This window comes from Oculina patagonica, chromosome 5 (genome assembly GCF_052425735.1).
Source record: "Oculina patagonica isolate OP01 chromosome 5, crgOcupat, whole genome shotgun sequence".
In the NCBI taxonomy this organism is placed as follows: Eukaryota; Metazoa; Cnidaria; class Anthozoa; order Scleractinia; family Oculinidae; genus Oculina; species Oculina patagonica.
Window position 1 is genome coordinate 4,664,847 of NC_135762.1, and position 19,104 is coordinate 4,683,950.

Below are 19,104 nucleotides of genomic sequence, written 5' to 3' on the forward strand. Positions count from 1 at the left end.
GGACAGGAGCCCATGTTGATGGGCTCCTGGAGTGGACAAGTCCCTGCGCAAGACAACTCCCCTCGTGACTCTTCAAAAAGCCTTGTTGCAGCGACTAGTCCCTCGTGTGTGCCGAACTTTATGGCTGAAAAGTATATCTCATGCATGAGCTTCTATGAGCAGTGGTGTATCTCCAAGTGGGGTACCCTAGGATACCATAAATAGACATCGGAGGTGCGCCCCTTGCCAGCTATCAACCGATAGAAACTAGTCAAACTAGAACTCGTAATCTAACTGTCAAATAGAAACACAAGCAGTATACCCCACAGCATTTCTCGTTTTCCCAGACTTCCAATCGTGTTTCTTTAACTCGAAAGAAACACGGAAATAAAGTAATACTCCCCCCGTCCTCACCCGGAAATATCCGATAAGCCGCAAAATTTTATTAAAATACTTTGCACACATTCATGAGGGTTTGTGTACAAACTCCCTAACGTCTGCAATTATCATCAGATACAATTAGAGGCGACCAAGAAACAAAATCAGGAAGCAAGATACGTTGCTGTGTTAAAAATCGCAAGACTTGCAGCTGTGCAGACGAAAGCAGCATACGCACAGGAGGGGGCTGTCACGCAAAGACAGGCATCATGGAGCTATCAGGATGGGAGGGAGGGTGGGGTACCAAACAGGCGGGCGTTTGGATGGAGAAGGATGGAGTAGCCTGTTCGCAGGCGCGGCTAGGATGGAGTGGCGGTGGTGGGTCTATCTTACCCAGGTTCCAAAGGTTTTATCTTTTCTATTTATTAATCAAATTTGAACCACGAAGCAGCGAAAACGGCGGAAAGAAATTATGAAAACTTATGGGACCAGGGTAGAGCTACCTGAACTCTGAACCCGTTTGAGACAGAATTGTTTGTTTTTTAACTCTGTGAGACAGGAGCCAATCTGTTTTAATACATGACAGGTCTCTTGAGTACCGGTATGAAAAACAGTCTTCACTTTCAATTCTTTAAATTAAAATGCTTATAATACTGACTTTCAAACTGGTCCCAGTTTTCTACGATGTCATTTACAAGGTTTATTTTTGAGAGTAAATAAGTAATTAAAATGTAGAGAAAAGTTAGTTTGTACTACTTTTGGAGTTGACCTTATTTGGGTGTTGAAATATGAAAGACATTTGACACCCATCCGCATTCCGTTCTTCGTGACCTCCCAGCGAATTCGAGCTGCGCGTACGTTACGTTTTCGTTGGTCAATAACCAGCTGTATGTCGATAGCTATGCCAGTTTCGTTGCGAATTCAAGAGCCGGAAAGTATAGACTATGCGTACAAATAATCTCAAATCTTCTTATGGTGACGCCGCAAACACATTGAGCAAAATATTATCAAGAATTCTGCCTGGGATACTTTGATCGCAGTAGATCAGTGCGATTCAAGCCAGGATGAATACCGTCCAAGCTCTGTTTGTACTTGTCTGTTTGACTCGTATCTCTCTGGCGAATAAGTTTTACTTGCCCCGTTCCTTATTGAGAGAAAGAAGTCAAAGAATTCAAGGTAAGATATGCTGTCCTAGATGGTACTTGTAAGTGTGAATTTTATGCTGTGCTATAAAAAAGGTTAATAATTGAGGAGTATTTTAGGCTATTAAGGCTTATTGAAGAGACAGGAAACAAGACGCCAAATTCGGCTAGGAGACGGTCTCAAAAAAAAAAAACAAAATCAACAAACAAACAGTTGAATCAGGATAAATCGAACCTTCAAGGGAAATCGAGAAGAGGTTCGAGTTAAATACACCAGTAAATAATTCATTAAGAAAGCCGGAGAAAGTTACCCGGGCCATAGGGGAATCGAAAAAGGTTCGAGTTAGCGGGAGGTTCGAGTTATCGAGATTTAACTGTATAAATATTTCATATTTATTTGATATTTTGTAGTGATATTTGCGCTGTATGGAAGTAAGGATAATTGGATATTACTGATTGTATAGTGTGGCATGGTCACTGTTTTCGAAAATAACCGTGTACATGACCTGACATGACACATGCGTGACGGGGGCTTGGCCGACGTAATACATTTTAAAAATATTCTAACAATGAGCATCATAACGTCAGACCTTAAAACGGCCCGCGCAGGCGAAGAAATGCAACAATTGAGTCGATAAACGTTTCATTCAACTTCATTGAGATATTTAGAGCGAAATGTAGTTTAGATATTTAATTTCCAGAGCTTTATTTTAGTAGCCCTTGTAGATTTCAAAATTTCTTTTGTTCGTCTCATGTCAACAACAATAATTACCGGTAACTACGAACACATAGGGTGGTCTGCCTGTGGTTAGAAGAGAAACTCTGTTGAAGCTACGTCACAGGAATTTCGTAATTTGGGCTAAACTATTTTAAAATTAGTGGTAGGCAACTTAACCAATAAAAAACATTATCTTTGAACATCTAAAGGAAGATAAAACACACTGATAAAACCTAAATTTGCGGAGAGAAGTAAAACCACGGTTACAGCCAAAGACGCTAATTAACAGTTTCAGAGTACTCTAATATAGCAGTTGTTTCTCACAACACAAATATATATTTTGGATTTTCAAAAATTTGTTAAAATCCGTGACGAACCCGGCTTTATATACTAAACCGATTTTTATTTAACATGACTGGTTGCCTATAAAAGTAAATATAGGAAGTTGTAGAAGGATCCGTCTCACGCGCGTCCTCCAAACGCGCTTGAGTTCTCCCTTTTGCAGGCTGCACAATTGTTAACTGGAACGTTCCATAATGCTGCTTCATAAATAATATCCTAAGCATAGCGTGAATCGTTGTTTGAAATGGCTTTCTGTGTGGAGGGTCGAATTGCAAGGCTATTTTGTTAAAATAAGTGACTTTAATTTTAAGTGAGTTGATTTAGCGCTGCTGTGCTAACTGTAGACACTGTAAATCAACAAACAGATATTGCAAATTAAACACAAACTTTTTAACAAATTAAACACAAACCTGTTAACTCAAGCTGCTGGCTATTAACATTGCGCGGCAGAGGAGTTGAAACTCGGGACAACCAAGAAGACTTCTGGCGCCGAGTGGTTTTGATATCTGCATATTTTAAGTTTCAAATCCAACAAGGTAGAATGCGAGTTCCCTCTTCATTGAGCGCTGCACTTCTGGCCAAAATCTTCCTGGTTCAGTTGAGAGTTAACATGAGGAAAAGGGAAAAAAGTGGAGGTTTTCTTTTCTTTTTGTTGATAGAAGCGATGTTGTTGAAGCGATCTTTTTCGCGATCTTTTTTTTATAACATAGTTTTCTTACAGCGTGCCCTTACTTTAATATCTGGTCTATATTTTCAAAGTTTGTTTGAAAATAAAGAAACATTTTACGTTGCGATGTTAACGTTATCCGACGTTATCTTATAAACTTTGAGTACACTTGGGAAATAAGTTGTCACGCAACGCTTCGCCCACGAAGCACTTTGACGTAAGGTATAGTTTTCACCAATCGTAGCTCGCCCCGAGTCTTCAATGGAGATCTTACCTTACGGTGCGTGGGAGACACGCGTGGGTGAACTGAATTTCCGGTAATTTCGCTAAAAATCGCAAACACGCAAGAAGTGAACATTTGTACGAAGAAAACAACCGTAGAATTGTTCAAGAAAACCAATCTGTGAAAAAAGAACGAGAAGTTAGAAAACAACTCTAACGGTCAACTCTAGAATTAAAAAAAAATCGTGACTTCATTCCTGCTGAGAATCCATTTTCCGTATTCGCGATTCGTTTATCATCTTTGGACTCAAAATGCGTTAAATGACCACGGAAAGGCCTACGGCACTAACCTTCATGTTTTATTGCCGGTAATTTATATAGCGTCGGTCTTTTTTCCCGTTAAATTTATTGTTCTAATTTAATGTTAGTCATACCATGGAAAACGTGATCATATTTTAAAAACTTTAGGTCTATTTTTAAACCTTTGAATTGTTGAAATTAATAAGCGTTTCACCCCCCCCCCCCCCCCCGAATAATTTCGACGCACTTTCTCTGGCGCCTATTTTGACGATTAATTAACAAATAAAGAAGCCTAAGCCATGTTTTATACTGTCATAAAACACGACGGGCATTTGAGAACACGAGGGAAATGTAGAAAACATGAGCCGCAGGCGAATGTTTTCTACATTTCTCGAGTGTTCTCAAATGCCCGGAGTGTTTTATGACAGAATAAAACATGGCTTAGGCTTCTTTATTTGCTTTATGATATAGATTTTAGACACCGCGAGTGAAACGTTTAATTAAAAATATGCACAACAAGAGCGAGTAAACAAAGATGAAAAGCAGAAAATAGTTTATGGGAAGACCAGAAAACTGACACAATTTCATTCAGTGTTCGACATAAAATAAGGCTAAACATTTCAGGTAAATTTGTTAACCTTTCAATCTTGGTCTTGTCTTTATGAACTTCAATAAACTTCACCGACTCTGAATGCAATTTCGTCTCAGCATAATATAATAGTCTCGATGGCAGCCGTCCCTTGCTTCGTTCGGCTTGAACAAGCCGTATAATTTCCAAAAAAGCTATTGCTTCGGATCTTCCCGTAAACCATAATTGTTGTCACAATCAAGTTCCAGCATGAATAGACGATTTAAGTAGAGATTGTCGAAGCAAATCTTCGAAAGAAAACTCTCTCGCTCGTTTTCCTTGCGAGTTTCATTTAACTCAAGAAGTGAACACCGCGGCACAAATTTTCCCGCCTCATAATTTCACTTCGTTTACATCAAAATGAAATGTCCAGTGGATTTATACTTAAAAAGGAATTCGATAAAACAATTATTCCATTATACCTTGTTGGATACGAGTTGTTATAGCCAACGAACAGTCAACGACGCGCGAAGCACTCGAGGAAAGCTGACGAAAAACAATAAAACATTATTTTTCTATGTTTTATACTCTGATAAAACATAGGTTTTTAGCCAATCAGAGCGCGCGTAGACTCCTATCTATATTATAAATAGAAATATACACAGTTTGCCCATGCCAGATTTGCATGGTCCAGTATAATAAGTGTTTATAACTTACGCAATAAGGTGCAAAGGGGCGCTTGACAGGCGGGCGAATCCAGCAAAGTCGTGTCTCAATGAAATTAAGCCGGAATATGATAGCTACATTTTATTAAAATCGGTGGAAAATATTTAGCTTCTAACATCTTTCACTAAATATCCCCTCGCTTTGTATGGGCCTAACTCGCCGATCTAATTTTCGCTCTGATTGTCGAGAAACTTAGTAGTTTCTTTCGCCGAATAAAGAAACTTTGTGTAGTCTATTATCATCTTAGAAACTGAAAAGATTCTATAATGGCTTCTCAGCGTGCGCACGCCCACAGCGTGCGAGAACACAGTCAGCTCAAAGACATCTGGAAGTTTCAAACACTGAAATCAACGCGCAATATATTACAAATAATCACCGTGGGCGAGAGTACGTTTGACGGTTGTTAAGTGAGTGCAACTGACGCCAAAAGGAAGACGATATTGGATTTTACGAAATCTAGTTTCAAAAAAATAATAATAATTGCAATATGTTTTTTGAATACTTTGTTACTAGTTCACATAACCCAAACCAAATTTTAACAAGAAATGACCTTTTTTACGTCAATGACAATTTTTCGCAACTACCGACCAGCGAATAAAACATTTGAGAAAGTTGGTTTTATCAGATAAGTGGGCCGGAGAGATCAGATTTGATCGATAGCTTATATGAGTAAGACAGAAGGTGAATACGGTTATTCTTATCGTGAACAAAGGTTGTTATGGTTCTTGGAAAGCGAAATACATACAAATGTTTTATTGTATAACAACTGATTAGAAAGAGTGATCATGTTTGGTTTTCTCCGATTTTCAAAAAGGGGCTGCAAGTTCTTTTTAAGCTTCGACTAGTAGCGGTTTCTGTGCGATGTTTCATCATTACCACCAGAAACTATATATAACTTGAACTATAGAGTATACGTAATTAAACTGTAAAATCACCTTCTAACTGACACAGACATAACACATGAGATATATATATTTCAGTTATATATCTACTTATAGCAGTTTTGTAGCTTTCGTACATAAAACTGAAACATCATTTATACTGTTTTGGCTGTCATCGAACTGACAAATCCATTAATTATATCACACTAGAAGACTCACAGAGAAAGCTTTAGGTATATAAGTTTTTGTTCAAAATATATTATTAACTTCTCTTATTAGATATTGGATATTAAAGAATTCATATGTAAAATTTAAATTTATAAAAAACCTGGATTTAGCGTTCGATAACTAAAGAAGTTCCGAAATCTTTGGAAATGGTTTGACCTTCTGTGCGTTTCCATGAGACAGGGGACCAATTTACACACCGATCGTATTTGATTGTTTTGCTGTTTTGTTATGCAAATGATGCCGAACCAAAATTAGCATCGAAAAGGGAATTTGTAAATTTGTGAGCCCTTGTATGATCAAGGAGGTCGACTCTGGGAGTCAGAGGTTGTATTGAAAAGTTTTCCTCTTGCGAGAGTAATCGATGGAATTATGTGGAGAAGTATTAGAGTCACGTTGTTATGTTTAAGTTTATGTTCCATTCTGTTGCCGGCGTTAACCCATGAGGCGATGTTTGGAAGAAAGCTCCCGAGAGCGGGTAGGTTCTTGATGCAAGTCAGTAAAAATTCAGAAACACGTCCGTTCACGATATCAAGTTCTAATGGTTAACTTGTTGGATTGCAGGGCACGGCTTTTATGACGAAAATGAATATGACGATGGCTACGCAGAATATACAGGTGAGAATTTTAATCTTACAGTGCTTCTGATGTATTAAGTTTTGAAGAGTAAAACGGGCTTCTCTTGATTGACCGCCATAGTTTACTGTGAGCTCGCGATGTGATGTCACAAACCCGCAAATTATTTGGTTTAATGGAAACTTCTAGCGCGGTCAAAAGCTTAAAAGTGTGTAATAATTCTTCAGTCTTAATTGTTATCTTTGCGTTTGGAATTTACGTTATGGAATAAGCTTCTTGTTATTAAATAAAGAAATGGCGGTCTTCTCAATATGTTTGACGACGAACTGCATAAGTTTTACGCATGATTTATCTCGTCGTTTCATCTTCGAAGCCCGCCCCATTAAAACCTTTCCATTTTAAACACTACAGTAGTTAAAGGTTTCCTGTGTAGACCTGTGTACACTGCATTGTCAAGCTTTTAAGTTACTTTACAGTATTTTACAGCTAAGACAGGAAATAGAGGCAAAATGTTTTGAGTTCTCGGGTTCATTTGCATCGGTTTGTATGCAGCTGTCTTGCTGTGTTTTGTTGATGGGAATAATCGTACTTTGTTAATAATTTAAACATCAACTTGGCTGTTTCTCGCATACTGTATGGTGTATGTAGCCAGCTAAACGAAACGAAAACACTTTGTTTCCATCCAGTTTTTTTCGAAACCAAGAGAACCGTACGAAAGCCGAAAAACAAACAAACCGAGCGTTTGATTTCGCCGAGCGTTCGTTTGAATTTAAGTGACTCTACTTCTGTATTGTTCCTGATCAAAAGATGAAAAATTCAACTTTAAATTCTAAACATTTGTCTTGTCCGCTCCCCGTCGCCTTCCGAAAACCGAACTTCGTCGCAGTTCGAACTCGAGGGTAATATTAATTTTCTCGAGTAATTATGTTTAAATTCCTGTTTTAATCATATTTTTCTGATAGGAAACGCAAACGCTCTGAAAAATTTCACTTGTACATTAATTTACATTGGAGATTTCAGCGAACAACTTCCAGCGCATTTACAAAACAAAGGAAGCCGAATGGTGATAAATTGCAATTGGAACTTACAGTCATTTTTATTTTTGGAACATCTAATTTTCTTAAAGGTTTTATTTCTTTTTGATTGCTGCTTACGAATTTTGTGGTCAACAGATTAAAATTGGGAATATTTATTGCTATCATAACAATACTTACAGTTTTCAAAGCCAGCGATGGCTAGCCGTAATTTTATTACGTTCTAAGCTGTTTCTGCCGGAGGCAAAATCTCGTTTCGATCACGGAGAATAGCCTGATATGATTAACATCAAAACCGGCAGAGTCTCATACTCAATTTATAACACGCAGCGCATTTCAAATGAAATTAATCTGTCTCAAAATGTTTTTTGGATATTAAGTGAATATTTCGGCACTCTCAACGTCATTTAGTATTGTGTTGCCACGTTATTAAAATTGGAGAATTCTTGTCATGTATTATATATCCAACTAAAGCGCCCATATAATACGAACAGAAAAAATGGACTTCATCTCACGAAAATAATTAACTTTTATTGCCTCATATTTCTCAAAATATATTTCTCTCTTTTATCAGTATTCTGATGCCCGACGGCTCTTTAGACTTTTGTAGATCACTTGACTGACTTTCTTTCTCTATCCGTAAACAGTTCTAAAGAGCATTGAAAAATCTCTTTTATGAAAAATGTCTGCCGCCGGTGTTAATGAAAACGACACGAAGACAAATTTTAATTGAACAACATCGTTTCCCGTTCTTCTTAATAAAAATTTAATTTTATCAAGCCTCCGGGAGAACTAGAATACGAACCGTTTTCTGCCAGTTGGTGTTGCATTTACAGCCTTAAATTTCCTAATAACCAACCTAAAATCTTAATTGGACTTAATAATTGAGCTTTTGAAAATCGCAAACTCTCCATGTATGTCGCTTAAGTTTGTCTTCGCATTTGCGACGTTCCCTGTGGATTTCCTATAAATTTCAGTGAAATAAAGAGAATTACATTGAACCTCTGTCCGTATAATCAAAATTGCGAAACGCTGTGTGTGTCACGAGAAAGCCACTAACAAATAGCCTGCGGGCAGACGCCGACATGTATTTCCTTTCCGTGTTTCAGGAAGGACACGCAGGTCACAAAGCTAAAACCAAAGCCAAGCGCGAAAAAGCCCGCGAAACGGCAGCTATAAGAAGCCTGAAAAGACATTATAAAAGAAAGGGTGATAAAAAGGGCGCGAAAAACCAAGAAATACGTGAAAACATAATTGAAATAATGTGTTGCATAATGACGAGTTTTCTTTTATACGAAATGTTTGCTTAAACGCAGAACAGAAAACATTCGTTGTTTTTGCATCCTAATATAGGCTATGACCACTTAAAAATTAGATTTGAAGGTTCCTTCACTTGATATAAATTTCTGTTTCGTCTTTTGAGTGAGATGATGCGGTTATTCTTTCCGTGTAGTTTTATTTTCACCCGAAATTAGGAACTACGAGCCGTCATTTCATTGAACCACTCATTAAATTCCCTTTGAGGTTTATTAGATTTAACTTTCAACCAACCAGGCTAATGTGGTCAATTTTTAAGAAAATTCTCGAGATTTCTCTTTTTAGCCGAAATCTGTTGATAAACCACAAACACAGATACAATATACAAAAGCACAGCAAACTAATTTCCATGATAGATTTATGTTTCTGTGCAAATATATGTTATTCTTTTTTTTAAATATGTCATTCACCTGTTTTATTTCAACCATTCATTTGTCTTTGAATCGACCACCAGTCACGAAAAGGAAGATAAGATAAATATTGAAAAAGAAGCTTCGAAAGTAGTTCTGAAATCATATTCATAACTGAGTAGCTTATTAAAGCCCGCGGAAAGTCTGGGTCCAGTACACAAAAGCGAGGATAGTAGGAAGAAAAAAGTTCTTGGCAAAAGTAGCTGTTAGTACAGTTAACCATCATCGCCTGACATATGTTAGTCGCTGACTTACAAACGAGGTGAAAGGGTCACTGTTTTGCTCCTTTTGCCTCGTTCGCATACGTTCTTAACAAATGAATATGCCGAGCTTTTGGCTGCCTTACTGCTGTCTTTGAAATGTAATAAAAATATTTTCTTTTGTCAGCCTTCAAAGATTGCAATAATTACACACTAGGGTTTCATGCACTGTCTTGGTGAAAGACCAGTTTCTCAAGACGTATAGTAAAAATATGGATGGCGTAGATTTTAGAAAATAGAAGTTACATTTCGATCCTGGAACTGAAGTGTTTAACCCTTAACATGCTAAGCGCGGATTATTCCGGGATTTGGAGGAATGGCCATTCTGCCACTTACGACGTCACCAATTTACACGTCAGCAGATTTTTGTGATTTGCATCTTATAGAGCTTGGATAGATCTTTCCACAGGACTATCCATCTTCAATATTGACTGCATTCCGACAGAGCTAATCGAAAAAAAAACACGATCAGTTTTTGGTGTAAAATTGGTGCTAAAACAGGCCAAAATACCCGTACTTGATCATGATCTCCTTTCCAGGGTTTTCCATTGATTCCGATCAAAACTTTTCAGGCCAGTAGAAGGGTTGCAGAGAGTAAAAGATAGAGAGAATAAGAAAGCAGACAAAAACGAAAAGAAAAGAAGCAAGAAAAAAATTCGGAAACGTTCAGAAAAAAAAACAGTCCAAATTTTGGCTTATGCACATGCGCCGAGGTAAAATATTGTACATTTTTACATGGAAATTTCATCAAAATCTTCCTGCATTGTCGGAAAGTGCATTTTTAGCGAATTTAGAAAATTTTTGGACCGTAGAGCCAAGAAAATCGATTACCGGTTAAAAAAACGCGTTGTTAGGAATAATTTCAGCATATTAAGGGTTAAGGTGTGGACTGTTGTTTGAAAAAATTTATTGCACTTAATCCCCAGGGGCAGAAAAGCGGACCTATTCTGAAATGCAGAAGCGGAGATTTCAGAATGTAGAGGAGGACGAACCAGAGAGAGAAACTATTGAAGACATATTATTTCGGGAGCTGACCAGAGGAGAACACAATACTGCAGGTAAATACGTACACCTTATTTACAGATAATATGGGTGGTTGTTTACGAGTTTCGTAGTATTTTTCTGAGCCCGCAGGAGCGAGGAAACATGCAAGAAATGAGTAAAATGTTTGCAAGTATTCTCTGTAGAACCATCGAATACGAGGTTTATTTTTCCGCTACATTTTTTTTGTCATTTGGTTTTAAAATGAAGCGCTACATTGTAATAACTACTAAAGTGTAATAACGTGTTAAATTTTGCGTGTTTTCCTGACTTTATATGGTCAAATGACCTAATAATGAAATGACCTAATAACATAACGAAAATAGCCTTACAAAACTACATGCGCCAATGTAATGTAAGAAACCCAAAGATTCTTGACCATCAGCAGCTTTGTAAAGGCCTTGGATTTTGTTAATTTTCTAATCGTTTAAATTTTAATCTGTAGAAACAAATGACGAAGAATATCCAAACAACGATGAGACGAACCAGCGCAGGTTTAATGACTTTGATGACGTCAGACGAGAAGAAAGTTTTGGTCGGTTACCTGAGAGGAGATCCAAATCTGACGAGTTCTTAGGTAAATGCACTTTACGGTTTAGCTTGCCTGTTATATGATCTAGTGAGCCAACAAATGAATATAAATGTATTGTCCACCACTTCTATCGAGGGGCCTGAGATTTGGGTCATTGGAAATGGGAATCACTGACAGAAAAACAATAGAACTGCTACTGGGATTTTGAACATTTGGAAAATAATAGACTGAGAAATGAGATTTGGGCAAGCAAAATTTGGGCTGGTTAAATGAGATTTATAGCCCCCCCCCCCCCCCCCAGCCCCCCCTCCCTCCCTCAGGACCCTTTCTATACTTTCACGAAATTCCGGCTGCAACGTAAGCTACAACAGGGATTAAGCACTTGTTTGGTATGGTCTGGTACATACTGTAGTAGACTTACGTACTGTACTGTACTTATTAACTCCCCGTGGTTATAGGCCCATCTTTCTGCTAACCAAAAAAGCATTCCGGTTACAAGTTCCCCTAGATATAAGCCCAACCCTCTCCAGATTTTCCATATTAACTTACTTACGTTCTCATACAACAATGCACTTTGACGAAAATAGCAATTAATAAAATTTAAAGAAGGGTGTATTGCAAAAGGGTGTATTGAGTGACTTTGTTATAAAATATATCTCGCATCAGAACTTTTAGTCGCCGCTTATAACCCTCGCACCCGACATTCCCTCCCAGTTCCTGAGATCAGCCCCCTAAGTTGAAAGCCCACTCAATCCCCAGGGTTTATAACCGGTATTATTTAAGTTATATCAGACATATCGGTCTTTTGCTGCTGTCATTTTTCCGTGCTGGTATTCACTCAACGTTTTAATGTTTTTTCTTTCTTATTACAGATCAAACTGTTGATGGTGTAGGAACAGCAATCGATGATCTGGCTTTGAAGAGAGAAGAAGAGAAACAGAAGAAAGAGGAAAAAAATAACAAGTTTGACTCGCTGCCAGGTGATGGAGGTGAGAAAGTTATGTTTTTAACGCGCAAGAAATTTATATTTAAAATCGAAACTCTGGTCAGTGTTACTTTGTCAGTGTTATTCTGTCAAAACCTACATCGGACGAGCCTGAAGGGGTAAAATAGGAACTGGGATTTGGGCAAATTGTCACTGGGAAAATGAGATTCGGGTCACTTGGACTGAGAATCACAAACAAAAAGCTATGGAACTGGGACTGGGAATTGGAAAATTTGGGAAAATAATTACCTAGGAAATGGGATTTGAGCAAAATTTCGGCTGGAAAGTGGGATTTATAGCCCCCCTTCACATCGCGTTTACATAATCGAGAAGTCTCGTTGAGTCTTTCCGGTCTTTTCGAGTTCCACTAACACAATTAGATTACTAGCTCTCAATTTCTATGTTGTGATAGTTGTTTCGCCCTGCGGACTCATCATCATCATCATCATCATCATCATCATCATCATCATCATCATCATCATCATCATCATCATTATCATCATCAATTCACGCTCAACCAATATCTTATAGAAATTTCGAGCTCATAATCTAATTGTTAAATAAAACTGTTATCGTTTTTTTTTTTTGGTTCAGAGCTTTTTGAAGATGACATCATCATGGATCAGCGGTTGCGTTCATGGGTGACCGGCCAGTATGACAAAAGAGATGCTATTAATGATAAATCTTATCTCTGGCCCACAACACAAGACGAAAACGGAAAGAAAATCGTAAGGGTGCCTTTCACATTGTCAGATGAAATCAAGCAAGGTAAGAGAAGCTTGAGTTTGTTTCAGTTCCTGCGCATTAGTAACCGGCGTGAACCCGCGGTGATCACGTGGAAACACGTCAGCCTTGACTGACGTCCAATAGTGGACCGATATGTGGCGCTCAGGTCTCTCTCTGTCCTCGTGTTGTAACCCTTGGCAACACGCTACTCCTGTTACCCAGAATACTTATATGTACGAAACTAGTGATAAATGACAAAAATAATGATAAGCTGTATTTGTTAAAGGCGTGATGGTATAATGATTAGTGAGCTGGACTCCTGATTAAGCGGTCCGGGTTCCAACACTGGCCTGACCCATTGTGTTTTATTATTGGACAAAACACTACTCCTACAGTGCCTCTCTTCAATGGGAACTGGCATCCTGTCAGAGCAAACTGATTGGGGGTGGGGTGGGGTGCAACCGGCGATGGACTAGCATCCCGTCCAGGGGTAGTTGGAAATACTACTGGTCGCTTTGTAGTTAAAACCTGGCATGGGCGAGCCCTTTTGGTCTTTCAGTACATTGCATAACCTGCGATAAGGCGTTCTTTTTGGGTTATACAATGGATAGCAACATATTCCAACCTTTAACCGAAGTTATTTTTTAACCTTAGTTGTTTTAAGCATTGAAGCTAGGACCTTGCATCTTATTTTTTTTCCCAAATTGTTCTCTTAGATGCCGAGAAAATGGAAAGCATTACCAAGGCGATAGAATCATACAAGAAATTTACTTGTGTGCGTTATGTACCACTTGCTGAAAACGATGAAGATTACGTGAAATTTATAGTAAACAGGTCCATGTAAGTACAGAATCATGTTACTTGTTCTAACCTTGTAATCTCGTGTGTGAAGTCAACAGCGAATTCAGGGCTGGAGTATCGTTGTCAGATAGAGATTTTAAATATGTTATGTCTATCAGCAACAGGTTTCGGGGTATTGCCAAAACAAGTGTACTTGACGAGTTTAGGGTCGAGGGCGGGGAGTTTTTACAAGACATTACCTACCCAATAAACGTATGAACGAAATTAACTGAATAAAAATTTACTGAAATGTACTGAAGAAATGTACTGAATAAGACATCAATATTTTGTTTGCATGGAACTTTCAATGCTATAAGAACAACACATTAAGCTTCGAATCTTCTTGTTTATTATGTTTCTCCATTTTTAACTCCTTGTAGAGTGCGGGCCGTAAACAAGACGATGGGTTTTGTCCTATTTTTCTTCGCATCCGTTATATGGGCATTCTCGTCCCCATAGCCCTTTCGTTTCTCTTAGCCGGCTTTAGCCGGCTGGGCCTTGGCACGAGAAAACGAAGGGCATGGTGGACATAGGATTTTTGAATTAATTCGATTTTTTTTGGCTGTTTAGAACAAATTAAAGAATTACTAAACGGAAGTCAAAAACGTAACGACTCTTTCATACATTCTTTTGAAACATCATGACTGCATACATGAGGACCGGAAGTCCTATAATCTAGGACTGGAAATCCTGTGTCCCCAGAGCCCTTCGTTTTCTCGTGCCAAGGCCCAGCCGGCTAAGAGAAACGAAAGGGCTATGGGGACGAGAATGTTATTTGGGTCGCCACGCAACGCTCTCCCACCATTCTCGTCCCCAGAGCCGCTTGTCCCTTTTAGCCGGCAGAACCTGGGGCACGAGGAACAAGTGGCTCTGGCAACACATGATTTGATTGGCCTGATTTTTAACAAAGAAAATTTAAATATAGGCAATCAGATCAACTGTTTTAAATTCCCCTACAACGAAGGGGTTAAAAAGCGGTTTATTTGCTAGATTTAAATTTCCTTTGTTGAAAATCTATCCAATCAAATCATGTGTCCCCAGAGCCTCTTGTTACTCGTGTCCAAGGTTCTGCCGGCTAAGAGGGACAAGCGGCTCTCAGGACGATAATGTTCTCCCACCTGTCTATTCCCGTCCGAGTACACTTGTTATGAACACAGGGTTCGCGTCTTGAAAACCCTTGAAAACCCTTGAATTTCAGAACTTCGATTTCAAGGCCTTGAAAGTACTTGAAATTGGTCCTTGAAAGTCCTTGATTTTTTTATTGAACGTCAAAAGGCATCAAGGCAATGTGGAGACCGCCAAAATAAGCGATTTTTTTAGTTCTTCAGCAAGCACATCAACGGCATAACAGACCGGAAATCGTTGATTTTGGATATGAAAAAAAGTCCTTGAAATTTCCAAGAAGGGTCCTGGAAAGTCCTTGAATTTTTGGCCTGAAAAATTGTACAAACCCTGTGAACACTTCTCTAAGCAAGTTTTTCGAGTTCTCAAGTGCGTGGTCTTTTCTCTGTTTAGGTGTTACTCTAGTGTTGGTAAACAGGGCGGCAAACAAGACATCTCCATTGGAAACGGATGCGAACGACTGGGAACTGTCCTTCATGAGATGATGCATACCATTGGCTTTATTCACGAACAATCACGGCCTGACAGGGACAAATATGTTCGAGTGTTTTATGATAACATCAAAAAAGGTAAGAACATAAACATAATATCGAAAATAATAATAATAATAATAATAATAATAATAATAATAATAATAATAATAATAATAACAATAATTATAATAATAATAATAATAATAATACTAATAATAATAAACCCTTTTTGTGTGTCTGCAATTAAAAAAAATAAACATAAAAATCTGGGAGGAGACTAATCCGTTGCAAGACCAGAGCTTGTGTGAAGACAAAAGGCCAACCCCAATTCGATTGGCTACTCATACAGCGTCTATAAGACTGCAAAACAGTGGAATGTTATTTTTTTTTTTGGGGGGGGGGGGAGGGGGCTGGAATTGGGCGGAAATACAACCTCACTTTCTATCTGAATTTCTTGGGATAAGTGATGTAAAAGGTTTTTCAAAACGAGTAAGTACGTTTTACCGACGGTAGGAATTTAACCTTTTTTGTTTGAGCTTAAAGTAGCACACAATGTTTAAACTCATTTCACGTCATTTGCCTGACGTTCGCACTTATTTATGTTCAAATGCTCCAAACCTCAATCAATAGTTCACCAAGGTGATAACCAATCAGCCAAAAAGAGGCGCCCGAAGCGGAGAAATAAAACTGGGGTTTGGGCCCATTTGTGCTGGGAAAATGGGATTTGGGTCACTGGGACTGGGAATGGGAATCACACAAACAAATAAACAATAGAGCTGGCAATGGGAATTGGAAAATTGAAAAAAACAGTAGGCTGGGAAATTGGTTTTGGGTAAAATTTGGGCTGGAAAATGGGACCCCCCGAAAGGAACAACGATGGTTAAGACTGGTGATAATTACGACAAACTAACTTGAAAGATTTACCGCCTGCGTTTGTAAATGTTTCTATGGTTGTTTAAACAGGCTTGGAACACAACTTTGAGAAGTATACAAGGGGCGAAGTTGAGACACTGCCAACCAATAAAGACTTCTATGACTACGATGTAAGTATTACTCAAGGCTGAGTAGTATTTTTAAACGGCATATGTACGTGCGGCCCAAAGGGTAATGGTTTTTGATCCGTTTCAGTTGGTCTGAAACAGGGAATGGTTTTTCCACTCTGATCATCAATTAGGTGTAATTCATAGAAAACACTATTTTTGTCATCGTTATTATTCATCTTTAGTGATAATGATAAGCTAGCTTAAAATCCCTAAAGAAGTTGACTGCTAACCCTAGGGCTTAATGCACCATTTACATCTGCTAACAAGTTGTTTGCGATCCTTGCATTTCAGTCATGTTTACATTACAATAACCATGCGTTTTCAAAGAACGACGGGGACACAATTCAGTCCATAAAGGACCCGGACAGGAGGTTTGGACAACGGGAATTCTTCAGCAAACACGATATACTTCAAATAAATCAGGAATACGGCTGCGAAGTAGACCATCTTCACGATCAGCTGCAAGATGTTACTTATGATTAGATCACCAAACCGCCAATGACAACAAAAATATTTTAGTTAATTCTAACTCTAGACTGCAATGATCTCTTTTGAACTTAAAAGTTCTTGCAAAACGATAGCTAGAGGTCAGCTCTTTTTTCTTTTCTCCTCTAATCTTTCGACATCGCGCACAAGTTCGTATTTTATAAAATCCACTTAAGTTTACTTGGCTTACCGGATATCGTTTTGCAAATAGATGTTTGCATTAAAGGGGCTATGTCACGCAACCTAGCAACATATGTCACGCAACGTTGCGACGTGGGTACAATTTTAAAATGTATAAAGTGATTTTAAGATTTATAGGGATATCTCGAGAAGTTTTCTAGGGTAGAAAGACACCGTGATGAAAACATCCCAAAGGAAAATGGATGATTGGATGGTTGTTGTCAGTATAGTTTCATGTTTTAAGTTTGTAACACATTTTACTCCCTGATGAAATAGCCCCTTTAATGAATTAAGTATTATCTTTCTTTATGGTGCTCAATAGACACCACCACCACCACCCACTCCATCTACAATGTATAATGTTCTGTGCAGCTGAAAGTCACGTGATCTTGCCAATCAAAAGAATACGTGTCAGCAAAAATGGCTGCTAGAAATGAAAAGACCAAATCAAAATAAGTAAACTTAAATTCAACTCCGCGTGAAAAAAGAAAAAAACAATAAATTGATAAATGAATAAAGAACCTGGCGATATAAGATTTTTGCGATGTAAAAATCTAATTGGGTTTAAATCCCTTCAGCTATGCACTGTTAAAAATTCACATTGTTGCCGTAAAGTTAATTTTGCGGCCTTATTTTCTTCTTTAATATATATTTTTATGAAGACCTATTAACTGGTACATCATAACGAGGGTAAATCGGTTAGGATAATTATCGGGCAAAAGGAATATTATTTCAAAGAGAAAAGTTTTAATTTGTTAGATGAAGACCGTCTTGTAAAGCTCTCTGAACTAAATAAATGGATAAGATCGATTGGAATAAGATACCCTGATAGTATTGTCGTTTCCGAAATAGTTCGGCAATACGAGTCTTAGCGTAATTGTTGCTAATCAAGGTGCCAAGATTTGAAAAATGGGGCCTTGGAATCTAGTCACGGCACAAGGCCTTTTCTCGGTGGAAAAACCAAATTAAAAACCTCGTATTTTTCTGCACAATAGTTGGTTGATCTTTACGATTGAGAGAAATTCAAATGTGCCCAATTTCGAATCTGTTCCACGTCTGTATTTTAACTTAAATTAATTTTTCCGCACCATAACTGCGTTTTCTCGATAAATTCCTCAAACTATTGTAGAATGTTGAACTAAGCCTAAATGTTTAATACACCACTTTCATAATGGCGGCCAATTTATTTATTCTTTTATATGTATGTTAATTAGCCTTACTGGCCTCGTTTTAGAGTAAAAATTCTTTTGAATTTTTCACATGCTGACGAGGCCAGTAGGGCTAATTAACATACATATAAAAGAATAAATAAATTGGCCGCCATTATGAAAGTGGTGTATTAATTTGTGGTAGAGTTCTATAGCTAGTTGAATCTGACTGAAAGCGTTCTCTATGAGGCTCTTAGTCTTTATCAGTTGTCCTCAGTAACAGCGGGCTGTAGTGAAGACCAATAAAGGCGTCATTAAAGTATATTCTTCATTGAACAGTCTTGTCTATTGTGGCTAACCTAGAATTAAAAAATATAGGAAGTTCCCTTTCCGCTAACTCGTGACCACGTCGCACAACCGCTGACTACTCGTGACCCCGGCGTCACTCTGGTGCTTACTCGTAACGTCACACGTTTGTAACCTCGTTCCCAAGCCTTCACTCCTTTTCTTCCGTCACCAACAAGAGAGGGAAAGGAGAAAGGGCCTGGGAAAGTGAATGACAAATTGGACGATTTAGCACGTCTTTTGGGCTTCACTTGTGCTACATTTATTTAACTGCTTAGTCTGTTAGGCAGTGACAACGAAATGTCATGTTTTACCAATCATGATTGAACTAAGTAAACCAGCTGGTTGTCCATAAGCTAAAGGTGAATGTGCCCCGTGGGGGAGGGGGTACTCTCTCTAGCTAGCTGGAGAACTATACGGGAAGGCTCCACCAGAAAG

The 19,104-nt window shown here is 38.3% G+C and overlaps 1 protein-coding gene across 2 annotated transcripts; it reads left to right on the plus strand.

Moving 5' to 3' along the window:
• Positions 1-1,208: 1,208 nt before the first annotated feature.
• On the plus strand, positions 1,209-18,657 carry LOC144653873 (zinc metalloproteinase nas-4-like). Of its 2 annotated transcripts, none has more exons than XM_078513993.1 (10): positions 1,209-1,533; positions 6,713-6,766; positions 10,672-10,803; positions 11,232-11,363; positions 12,191-12,307; positions 12,898-13,071; positions 13,746-13,869; positions 15,385-15,560; positions 16,428-16,507; positions 16,799-18,657. In XM_078513993.1, the coding sequence occupies exons 1-10, from the start codon at positions 1,422-1,424 to the stop codon at positions 16,988-16,990; spliced, it is 1,293 nt and encodes a 430-aa protein (XP_078370119.1). In that variant the 5' UTR covers positions 1,209-1,421; the 3' UTR covers positions 16,991-18,657. The 2 variants fall into 2 exon arrangements, with proteins under 2 accessions (XP_078370119.1, XP_078370120.1); XM_078513994.1 differs by lacking the exon at positions 1,209-1,533 and adding an exon at positions 6,280-6,626.
• The last annotated feature ends 447 nt before the right edge of the window (positions 18,658-19,104 follow it).